This window comes from Octopus bimaculoides, chromosome 1, assembly GCF_046866305.1.
Source record: "Octopus bimaculoides isolate indiv1 chromosome 1, ASM4686630v1, whole genome shotgun sequence".
Taxonomy (NCBI): Eukaryota; Metazoa; Mollusca; class Cephalopoda; order Octopoda; family Octopodidae; genus Octopus; species Octopus bimaculoides.
Genome location: NC_142928.1, coordinates 149977044 through 149990184, shown reverse-complemented (window position 1 = coordinate 149990184; position 13141 = coordinate 149977044). Strand labels below are relative to the sequence as shown.

The 13141-nt window shown below is 34.4% G+C and overlaps 1 protein-coding gene across 2 annotated transcripts in view; it reads left to right on the top strand.

The window, feature by feature from the left end:
- LOC106869711 (uncharacterized) overlaps positions 1-10707 on the top strand; it is a 50986-nt gene extending 40279 nt beyond the window's left edge. For both annotated transcript variants that reach the window (XM_089359764.1, XM_089359753.1), the window contains exons 6-8: positions 3496-4133; positions 6721-9337; positions 9926-10707. In XM_089359764.1, the coding sequence (XP_089215890.1) occupies positions 3496-4133; positions 6721-9337; positions 9926-10662 (3992 nt within the window). In that variant the 3' untranslated portion in view covers positions 10663-10707. The remainder of the gene's footprint in view (positions 1-3495; positions 4134-6720; positions 9338-9925) is intronic.
- The last annotated feature ends 2434 nt before the right edge of the window (positions 10708-13141 follow it).

The following is a 13141-nucleotide window of genomic DNA, read 5'->3' as shown; positions in this document are numbered from 1 at the left end:
GAACTCCATTAAGGGTACACGTGTCTGTGGAGTGCTCAGCCACTTGCACGTTAAGTGGCTGAGCACTCAACAGGCTGTTCCGTTGATCGGATCAACTGGAACCCTTGACGTCGTAAGCGACGGAGTGCCAACACACACACACACATGATTGACATAAAGAAGCTAAGACCATGATTTTATGATCCCTAAAAAACAAAAAAAACTCTGAATTAGCCGTTTGCAGAACACAGTAGAGAAACAAGAAATAAACTTAATAAGGCAGTTTTACATTTTACTCTATTTATCAATGACCCAACAGTGATGATTAACTGCATGCTTCAAGTTTTTAGTTGATAGATATGAAGTATAATGCAGTTATAGTTTGCTCCAGTTCATTTGTGGTAGCATTTACTAAATAATGCATCTTGAGTAGCTATGGTTTCTTATTCGTGTTCCATGTATCAGTTCAAAGAATTTCACCATTCCTTTCTCTTTTTTTTATAATTCTGTCATTTCAGTTGAAGACTTCTTGCATTTTAGTGCATTCTCCTAAAATTTTATACATTATTGCACATGAAAGCTCATATTTGTGACAGGAATTAATATCTGTAAAAGTGTTATCATTTGCATCACTCCTATATATGACTGAGTAGTAATTGACTTTTTTTTATTTCTGTTTCTGCTTTTTGTAGCAAGCTTTCTCCCATGATTCTGTTTCTTGCTATTCAATTCAATGTTATAAAATTGTACTCTGTTTGTGTGTGTGAAGTGAATGTTTCTACAGTACTGTAGGTAGCATCTGTTCCTGCTTATGTGCTGAGGTGTATAACTCAATTGCTATGAAATTGTTCATTGAAACTACACACAGTGGTTTACTGCTATTGGGATGTGAGCTGGGAGTTGATCAACACCAGCTGAGTTAACTGGGTTAGGGAGTCTTATGTTGAAAGGCCTGAGACCCCAGAAATATCACTGACAATGCATCCCAGAATGTCTGCAGGATTTTTTTTTAAACTATGAATTCATGCATATATCTACTTGTATAACCATATATAATTTAACCATCACACTCACAAGTAAGTATCTCGGTAGCTTGTACCATATTTTCACCAACTGTTTTGGTGTTTGGATGGCTGTGAGCAGGCATAGGTACACTCTCGACCCTCCTACTGTTGATCTGATGGAGCATCAAGATGTAACAGCTGGAACTACACCAGGGACTTGGCTGGTGCTACTCTACAACTGAATGATGGAAAAGAGCAATGAGAAATTAGTGCTTTACCTGAAGTTACCACATGCTGCCTGATCCAGGAATTGAACCCATGACCATAAGACCATGGGCCCAATACCTTAACCATTAGACCACATGTTTTCATTATATATCTATATCTATTTGTCTGTCTATCTGTCTATATAGCTATCTATCTATTTATCTATCACTTGGGTTTGTATGTATACATGCATGCATCCACATGGGTTGGAAAGCAAGCTTCTTAACCAACAAAACAAATCAGAACAAATACCTGCACAGAAATGTTTCCAATGCTCTGACGAATGCCAGCTCACCTCTAGCTCTGTGTTCACAGAAATGAAAATATGCAAAAATAAGCACAGTGAGAAAGTGTAGGGAAAACTGTAGATCTGGTAGAAGTAATTATTTTGTAGATTAACTTTGCTTGTGGATCTTTGGCAGTAAGACTGTTATAAACTAAATGCTGAACAGGTGCAAATCTTTCTCACCAAGGTTTATAGATAGTTGATGGCTAACTTGTATCAATTTTTAAGAGTTTATTTCATTTTAGCCGTTTATGTTGTACTAATGACAAGAAATGAGTAGATTTGTTGAGTGTGTAATAACTATGCAGATGTTTTCTAGCTTTGGCAAGGGCAAAATAGAAACCATCCAATTTGTCAGACCAGACACATATGGTTTCTAAGTTCTTGTCTTGTCAGATTTTCACTAAGAAAAAAAAAAGAACCTACTCATAGGTAAACAATTATTTGAATGTTATAACTGCATGTGTTTTGTTAGATTATAGTTTCCTTTTCTCTTTTTCTGTTACAGTATTTTACCTCATAGCCTATCCTAAATTCATCATCGTCATCATCATTTAATGTCCATTTTCCATGCTGGCATAGGTAAAATGGGTTTGACAGGATCTGGTAAGGCCAGGAGCCACACCAGGCTCCATTGTCTGTTCTGGCAATGGTTTCTATAGCTGGATGCCCTTCCTAATGCCAACCACTCTACAGAGTGTACTGGGTGCTTTTTATGAGGCACCAGCACAAGTATATGTTTTTTTAAATATTATGTCACCTTCTCTAAAATATCTTATATAAATTCTTTTATATAATGTACTAAAATACTAAATGCTAAAATACTAAAAATACTAAATACTAAAACAATTTACTGTCAGCCAAACCAGAATTTGGTACTAGTCGTTGTAATACAGCAGATGATAAAGTCTTATCTATAAAGAAAATGGCCATCTTTCTTTAATTAAAGTGCAGACCTCAGTTTGTATGAGATTATTTTTATCAGGAGGAAGCAAAATAATCTTTTAACATGCTTAGGCCATCACGTCAGACTCTACTATTATCATTATATTGTAACCTTCAGTGAAACATGCTGCTAAAGATGTTATAGTTAATTAATGTTAGCACTGAAGAACCTTCATGTAATCATCATCATCATCATCGTTTAACGTCCATTTTCCACACTGGCATGGGTTGGACGATTTGACTGGGGACTGGCAAGCCTGATCTGGCAAGGTTTCTATAGCTGGATGCCCTTCCTAACGCCAACCACTCTGAGAATGTAGTGGGTGCTTTTTACTTGCCACCAGCATGGTAACCAGTCATCAGGCAGCACTGGCATCGGCCACGTTTGGATGGTGCTTTTTATGTGCTACCAGCACAGGAGCCAGTCGGGGAAGGGGGTGCTGGCGCAACTAATATTTGCTACAGTCACTGAACCACTGATATCATGGAAAGATAGGTGTATTGGAAAATATCTTAAAATCAAATGTATTTATTTCTTTGATAGCTGTGCCTGAGATGGTAGTCATAGAAGATAAGTTTCCCATTAAACAGAATCTACAACCCAGCTTCCATTTCATTTTTATTTCATTTGCATCATAATTAATGCTTTTCTGAGAGATAAGGATGCCACTCTGGCTCATTCTATTCCTATACATCTAATGTTTTGTATTGATGTTATAAACACAACCTACTTCTACAATGTCTCTCTCTGGAACTGAATGAGATGGTTAAAAAAATCATCTTAAATTTCTTTTTTCTTAAATCTATTCATTACATAAATTTAGAAGCTTTTGCTTATGGCTTCAACCTGAAAATTTCAGAAAATATGGAATGTGAATGAGATGTTTTCCGTAAGTTTGTAAAATCTGAGATTTTAAGTTTATGTCAAATACTTTCACTTTTACATAATTTGTACTTTAATTTCTAATATTAACTAGAAGATACTTTTTAAAATTTTTATCTTCTTCTTTGTAGGATCCCAAATAAATGAGTTCTTGGACAGTCCTTTCAAATCTCAGTATAGTGATACACCAAGTTCTACCAGCTCTGTTGAAATGGACTCTCGATCAAATGACTCAGAATGGCGTAAACGGCATTCCATAAGTGCAGCAGACTATGGTTGGGCACAGGGATATGGTGAGAAAAATAAACTAATTAGTATCGAGAACTTAGAAAATGAGGCCCGAGATCATTTGCTTGCTATTTATGATATCCCACCTCGACGTATACGCAAAGTGGAATTTTTGAGTCCAAATCGGAATTCTCTCCAACCCTCTCCTAATAGAAATACACTAATTCCTCACCTAACAGAAGGTTCCACAAACAGCAAGTTAAGCTCTGTAGACAACAACAGCAAAAATTACTTTCCAAATGCCAATCGAAATGGGAATCAGTACCATTCATTTGAGTCTTTCATGCCATCTCCTACCAATGGGAACACTCACTATGAAAATGAAATAACTACCTCCACTCCATTTCCTGGAGGAAGTGTTATTGATACAGAAATAGACCGAGCAACCACTCAAACACGGCGGCAGGATGCCCAGAACAAACTACATAAGGAAGAGCAAAATCTCCAAAGAGAAATAACTTTGCTTGATGAAATGCTGCAGGTAAGTACAAACACTTATTATAAAATGTGTACTCAGTACAAATCTGAAGTTGATACTCAGTAGTTAACCCTCATGTGGTCATATTTCTAATGAAATATATTGTTTCAAATCATCATCCTTTAACATCCATTTTCCACGCTAGTATGGGTTGGACAGCTTGACAGGAACTAGCAAGGTCAGAGGCAACACCAAGTTGCATAGTCTGTTTTGGTTTCTACAGCCAAATGCCCTTCTTAATGCCAACCACTATACGAGTGTAGTGGGTGCTTTTTATGAGGCACCATCACCATGCATTTTATGTGGCACTTGCACCAGTGTTTTTTTTTTTTTTGTCATGGCACCAGTGCCAGTGTTTTTTTACATGTATCAGGACCAAATAGCTTTGAAATTAATTACAAATTTAGGGTGATTTAATACACTATTAACTGTCGTTATTAAGCTGGTGTGAGATGGCAAAATCATTAGCATGTTGGATAAAATGCTTTAGCAGTATTTCCTTCAGCTTATTACATTCTGAGTTCAGATCCCACTGAAATCAACTTTGCCTTTCATCTTTATAGGTTTGCTAAAATAATGTACTACTCAAACGCTGGGGTTGGTGAAATCAACTAAATCCTCATACACACTCATTAAAATTGTTGGCCTTGTGCCAAATTTGAAACTGTTATTTAGCTGGTGTTTAGGACAGTCAGTTGACAGACTTGTTTGTTAGTGTCTTGCACTATTTATTCTGACTCTTTCTGTACCATGTCCAAATCTCTCCATGGTCAACTTTGTCTTTGATCCCTCTTGGGTCTATATACTAATGTACCAGTCAAGAATGAGGTTAGTGTATTCCCCACTTCCAAGTTTTGGGTTTTGTACCTGTATAAGAAATTTAAAGTTAATGAATTGACATAATTGTTGGAATGTCAGTCAAAATGTCTTGCAAGTTCTATATTTAAGAGATGAGGAATTATGTACATTATTTACATTTGATGAATATTTGTCCTCATCTTGTTTGTTGTTAACATGTTTCGGCTGATATACCCTCCAGCCTTCATCAGATGTCTTGGGGAAATTTCAAGCCTGGGTTTTCATTCCTAAAGTATTTTTCGATGTTGTTGTTGTTATTATTATTATTATTATCATTATTATTCAGGTCACTACCTGGAGTTTGATTCCAGGCAGTGACCTGAATAATAATAATGATAATAATAATAATAGTAACATCAAAAAATACCTTAAAAATGAGAACCCAGGTTCAAAATTTCCCCAAGACACCTGATGAAGGCTGGAGGGTATATCAGCCGAAACAACAAACAAGATGAGGACAAATATCCATCAAATGTAAATACTGTCTTTACATTCTGATTTCAAATCCCACTGAGATCAATCTTACAATTCAACTGCCATGCCACCCCACCACATACTACAAATCATTAGAATTGGTATTTATATAAACTTAAGATGGAAAATTTTGGTTACAATATAAACAAAATGCTTTAATATAAAAGACTTTGTTTCATAAAATGGTGGGGTAATATCAAAAGGGTGTAATTGATAGGGAAGTTAGTATTTTATCCCATAGCCAGCACTGTGTTATGTCCAGTGAAAACTCTTGTGAGCCTGAAAGAGGCAGTGGAAAATAGAAGCCACTCTTATTATCTGCGCCAATCAATTTTATTGTTTCATATTCCCTTACAAGTGGATGCAGATTCTGATTCTGATTGCAGACTGTGTGTGATGATTGGTTGCCATGTTACACACAGGTATCCATCACCAGATAGATAGATATCTTACTTGATGGTAAGGGTTTTGATGATGACAGTACTCAGCATTACTTTTGAAATCTTTTTGCTTTTATAGACAATGATTTCTGAATAATTAAGTATTTCTCTATAGAAATTGTTTCTCTTCTTCTTAATAATAATAATAATAATAATAATAATAATAATAATAATAATAATAATAATAATAATAGACAATAAGAAGAGCATGGTGCAATTTGTAATGGAGATTGTTTTTTTTAACAGATTGAACAATATTTCAGCAGATTGTCTGTCTTTTTGGGGTTCAAAATGTAAAACGTAAAAACCATAGAAACACAGAGATTCAAAATATGAATGAGGAAATCCGGTGTTCTTTTTTAGATCTAAAAAGGAACACAGTATTTCCTCATTCATATTTTGAATTTCTGTTTCTGTAGTTTTTTTCATTTTACACTTTGAACCTGAAGAAGGCTGACAATCTGTTGAAATATTGCTCAGTCTGTTAAATAAACAATCTCTATTACAAAATCACATCATGCTCTTCTTATTGTCTATTTACCTCTGTGAAGAGTTATGTCAATTTTTATAAATTAATAATAAAACAAAGTTAATGTAGCTGTGAAAGTATTTTGTTGGACTAATTATCATAATTAGTTCAAACCTTATAACATATATGTTAAATGAAATGAACTAGCTGTTTATTTAGAAGATTGCATAGCAAAAATTTTGGCTTCACTGGTAATATTTTTACTTTCATTGGAATATATGTACAACATATAATAAAATGAGTTTATTTTGTGAGAGGATTATTAAAATCATGTATTCATTTCATTTAGGTTTGGCAGTTAGAAGAGACTAAACCAAATGGGGGCCAGACACAACCAAAATATGTTGTAAGTATGCAGGGACAACCCATGTTGCAAAACAAAAAATCCTATCAAAATACAAATGCATGGGTTGATGCTAATTTTACTGATAATGATGTTCAGTTCCGCAGTAACAGCTGTTCTTTGAATAATGCTCCTTCTTCTAATCGAACTAGTACTGGATATTGGGACAGTGGCATGCTTAGTCCAAATCTTCTGTCCAAGCTTAACAAGATTCCACAAAATTCACAGCTAGCAGCACCTCTACCTTACGTAAATCTGGAAAAATACGATGTTGGTGATGATCGACGGCATTTGTCTGTCTCGTCAAATGAAAGTGCTGATATTTTACTTCCAGACACCAGATCCCAAAATTATGATAACTTGAATCTAGAGTACAATCATCCACCATTACCAAATAAAACACAACAGCAAATTGATTATCATAATAATATCTATTTCCCTCAACAAGATTCAAAAGCTGAAAACATTTCCCAGAATGTAAATTCCCCTAAAACAGAGGATTGTTCCAGAGAATATTCACCACCTCCTAAATTACCTCCAAAGGGACCATTATTGCAAAATAGAAATCGTCAACGTCAGTTACTACCTTCCGTTAACAACCCAGTATCCCCAGTTCCACATATATCTCGAAGACACACCATGTCTCCAGATTCTTCCAGTAGTTCTGATTTAAGTCCATATCATATGTCACACATTGGAAACCCTTCGTCTGTCCGTTTAAAAGATCAAGATAATAACTCTGATGATTCGTATTTTATGATGAGTGGATTTGCTAAGGAAGAAAAGTGTGAAGAGTCAGACCTCCTAAAATCACCAATCCTACCTCATGGTAATTCAAACATGACACGTGCTTACATGGATATGGCTGGTAAATTTGAGATTCCAACTGGCTTCCCTCCACCTCCTTGTCCATCCACTCATAACTCTCCTGGTCGAACTTCCATTTATGATCCCAATATAACTCAGTGTTGTGCTCCTCCACCTCCATTGAGCACAATGCCAGCCGAAATGATGAGATCCCAGCCAATAACAACGGGAAATCCAGATGAAAATTACATGGAGATGGGAGGCAGCCCTAAAAAATCAGTTACAGAAAACTTCCAAACCTCAAATATCAGTTTATGTTCAAACCCTAGTTCTCCAACTTTATTTTCGAAAGATATCACCACTTCACTGAGTTCAGATTTCTCTTCTTCTTCGTCTTTATCTACAAACTGTAACCCAGTACCATTTCCTAACTTAAAAAACTTTCAGATTTTAAATAATGAAAAGTCTAATGATGGAAGTGGAAACAATCAATCTGCAAATAAAGGAACTAACAAAGATAAACACCAGGAAAACAATATGAAAGCTCCAGGGTTTTTTTCTCGTTTAATTCGACGTAATTCCAAAGACCAAACCAAGAACTCCTCTCTGAGCCAAGAAAATTTGGCCTCATCAAACTCACCTGTTGATAGAACTAGCTCAGTTGGGCTGCCTTGTAATCCTGTAACTGTAGAAAATGTAGAATCTGTGCCACCAGAACAAGGTCAGTCATTGGGGGAACGACAACGATCTTCCAGTTTCCCCAGTGAGAATTGCTACCAAGATATGGTTCCAGAATTACCTAAGTGTAATCCTTTGGTTGACCAGAAGCAGACTGCTGGTTATCCCCCTTTACCTTTTAGTTGTCATCGTTCTGGTACTTCTTCCTGCAGTCCAAATTCTAATAACACAACACCAACTAAATGCCATAATTGTCAACAATCCTTTAGCCAGATGAAATGCAACTATAAAATGCAACCGTGTAGTGTTTCTCATTCAGCCTGCCAGAGTCCTTCCAAAGAGTCACACTTAGATACAACTAACCAAAATCTAAAACAGATTTCATCAATGTCTTTTGAATCAAATGAACATGAAAACTACAGCAGTGATGTGTCTGATTCTTATATATTCATGGGACCACTTTTCGGTAAAGAAGAAATTCCAAATGAAATCAGTAGCAATTCACCAACGAACACACTTAATGACCCTTGCACTAAAAACAATGTATTAACTGCTTACCCTGTGTCCTCTGGAGGAGGAGAAGAAGGAATGCCTCCTGAACAGTTCCAAACCAGTACTTCTTCAAAAACAGATGATGAGAAATTATTAGAACTGTATCAGTTAGGTAAATCTCAGCTGAAGGAAGAAAGCTTTGAACCAGCTGTCACTACGAATACATCAGAACTGAAAGATAAACTCAGTTTGCCTTTGAACCCAGCTATAACTCCGGATGAACAAGCTGCAGCCATAGCTCGACATGTGGCTGGATTACCTCCATTTATACCTCCTAAAACCAAGTCTCATCCTTGTAGTTTGTCCCCTGTATTTGAATCTAATCCCTGTTTGACACCAGAGGTAACTGGAATAAAATTAAAGTATGAACCTGAATTCCAGGAAATTCCTGAACCTTTCCAATTGAAAGACTTGTCAGATTATGTTCAGCAAAAGCAACAGGTGCAATCCTCTTTACGTATTGCTCCTGCATCAGACCCATTGGTTGAAGAATCTGTATGGATCCCTAGGACCACTGATGCAACAGGTAAGCTTGCAGTGTTAATTTTTCTCATGAAAATCTTTTACCAACTTAAAGGCAAGGTACAAATTTAGCGTACTTAGGGCATTAGATGCAAGATGTGTTCTTGCTCTCTGCACTCTGAAGCCAACTTTGATTTATATGTCTCTTCTTCAGTTCTTCTCTCACTCTCTCCATCAATTGGTTGAGAGCTTGTGGAAGACGGTGTCACTTTATCAAATGTATGCACCAAAACCCTTCTATCTTTAACCTTTGGCAATATGTATGGAAGTTGGTGCCAACAGGTCAAACAACAGCATTAGTCTTTTATATCTTTAAAACACAGGAATTGTCAGAAATGGTTGTTTACCACCGAAATATTATACTGTAATTTTATTTCATTCTAAGTTTTGAGTGGGGGAGGAGGGTTCTCTTTCTACAGTTAATAAATTAACTTTAATCGCATAGTGTCAATTGAATTAATCATGTACCTCAATTGAAAGAAATTATTATTTCACCATTGTTATTTTATAACCAAATAATATTTGATGCTGATGATAACTTTATAAAATACCAATAATTTAGTGACTTTTCTTTTTAATTTTAAATTTGCAGAAGATGAAAGTTCCCAGGCATCTGAAGCTAAACAACTCAAATCAAATGATGCCAGCCCACAAGATGATGAACCCTCACTCACACCTAATGCAGGAACTGTTGAGTCTCTGTCTGCTGAGGATGCTGTGCGCAGTAGTCCTGCATCAACAATTTTAAGACCTCGGTCTGGTAAAGATTACCAACTTGTTGAACGAAAGAAATCTATTGATGGCTGCAGTGCTGATACCAGCAGTCCTCAAACACCACAATCTGCTTCTGCAGGTCTTGTATTCACATTCGATAATTTACCTCAAGCAGTTTCAAACAATATCAATAACAATTCTCCGCCACCCCAAAATGAAAATCCGGCTTATGTAAATTTAGGCCGTGATCCAGATACACATGACTCCGTATCTTCTTATGTGAATATAGACATGACGCCTCCATGTTCTCCTTTTACCTCTGTAGACCAACCAGAACCCCTATTGAACTATGCTGAAATTGACCTTTCTTCTAATTTTCCAAACGGTCCCACTCATATGAAAGCAACAAATCCCAGAGATTCTATAATAGACTATGCTACAATTGATATGGTTGCCACTGTAGCAGCTCAAAAGGCAGGGGAAGAACATGCTCAGTCTCGTGGAGAATGTTTTCAAGCATCAAACCGGAAATATTCAGCAGCAAATCTCAGTAAAGACAGTAAATCAATAACAGGACATCTAAAAGAAAGAAAATCTTCTAGTGTTTCAGACTGAAATATATATTTTTAAATTGATAGAAAACAAGAAGCTTTCAACAGAAGTTCTTTATTTAGGTTTTGTTTATATATGTGTGTGTGTGTATATATATATATATATATATATATATATATATATATATATATATATATATATTCCCTTGTCAGCATGGACAATGGATGTTAAATGATATATATATATATATATTTATTCATATTCCCATGTCAGCATGGACAATGGATGTTAAATGATATATATATATATATATAAAGCCAATGTTAGAATTGGGACCACCAGTCTGAGAAATTTATCATCTAAGAGTCCTAAATATCTGAGATGTTGTTGTTCATAAAGATATAATTTTCCAAGTTATTAATTAAAACATATTAACATATTTCTATGGAATAAATTTTCATAATTGCAAGATAACCAGACGGAAAGAAAACTTAGAGAAATCTAAGAATATACACACACACACACACACATATATATAAAACCTTTGCTGACAACCTGATCAGTAAGGCGAGTACTGACAGCAGTTTAATATGGCTGTCATTGCTGAAAGCAAAAATATACAAATAACCTAAAAATGTAATATAATTTGAACATGTCTGTGGCTTGATGAATATGCTCATTATTACCTTTAAATTAGAAATAAAGATTCCTAGATCAAATCCAGTCTAGGAATATATATTTATATATATATATATAAAATATACTGCTATATATATATATATATATATACATATACATATATATATATACATACATACATATACATATGTATATACATACATACATATATATATACATACATACATACATATATATACATACATACATACATATATATATATATATATATATATATACATACATACATACATACATACATACATACATACATATATATATATATATATATATATATATATATATATATATATATATATATATATATATATATATATATACATACATACAAATGATGCATACTGCTGATGATAGGGGATCAAGCTATTCAAAATAGTGCAGATGTAAATATACTGTATAGATAAGGTTAATAGTCTGGAAAATTATAATCTTAATCATCTAAGAGGTTTATTCTGCTATTGCTCTAAATTATTTTCTGTTGATCATAAATCCAAGTAAATCCCATTTCTGTCAAACATTTACTGCCATGGCTATACAAAACTTGGTCATTATTCTTGTATATCATTGACTGTTTCTTTTTAATTGTTTGTCAAGCATTCTCTGATGTGCCAGGTTATATTTTATAACCCACTAGGTCTCACTCCAGATTTCATCCTACATTCTGCTCAGTAAGGATTTGCATCTTCTGTTAGCTCATCATATTTTATTGAAGATGAGATTAACATGGCCAATATAATGTTAAAAAAAAAAAACACCTGAATTGTCTCATGTTTCAAAAAGGGGGAAAATAAATGATCTCTAAAATTATCACATTTTAATACAAGGAAATAAGACATTACCCAAAAGCTAGATGGTGATCAATTGTAATGGAGAAAGTATTCAAAGCTGTTAACATAATAGCACATCCACAGATTTACTTATCTTTAATGATTTATTCTATTAATTTGAATAAAAAAAGCAGTTATATTTTGAAATTATTCAAAGAAGATCCCAATTGATTTTCTCTAACAAAATCTTCTATGTGCCTGGTACAGTTATTTTTTAAACTATTGTCACAAGAAGTTAAGCTTTGGAATATTTTGTCACTTAATGCTAGAATATATTTGGATTTTCTCCTTGATTCTTTTACATGTTTGTCACTACTGGGATACTGGAAAATATAATTTTAAAAATGAGGAACCCATGACATAAGCCTTTTAACCAACTGCCAAAATATTTTGAACTAAAATCAATCTCTTTGCTTGAAATAATCAAATATATTTTATATGTTAATATGTTAGAAATCATCGGAAGCTTAATGTTTGAAAATAGAACTGATATTTTAAATATTTTTGTGCATAAGCTCTGTCATATGTAACTAGTCTAAAGATATCACTCAAAATATGAGTTTTGTCCTTAAAACAATTTTTTTTTTGTTTTTAAGAAAACCAAAAAATATTTCAATTGTTACAATTTTATTTTGTTATTATTATTCTTAATTCTAATATTATTCTTAATTCTCAGAATAATGACTATAATTTAATAAATAATGAGGCACTTTTAGGTATCAAGAAGTGACACATCTTGTAAGTAGTCTTAGTAAAGTTATGGTGATGGTGATGATGCCCTGTCAGACAAGGTTAACTATGCATCTTGTACATATATGCACAGACCTGGGCAGGACTTTTTTTCTTTCAAGCAAGAAGACTGGTAGTTAATAATGCATGCAAGTCCCTTCTCTCTACCACCAATGTTTATCCAAAAGAAAGGTGACTCACTTAAGCCGATACAGCTTGACATTAATGTCATCACAGGTGTTACTATCAGAACACAAAGAACCAGAACAGACACTGCAGGACATTTT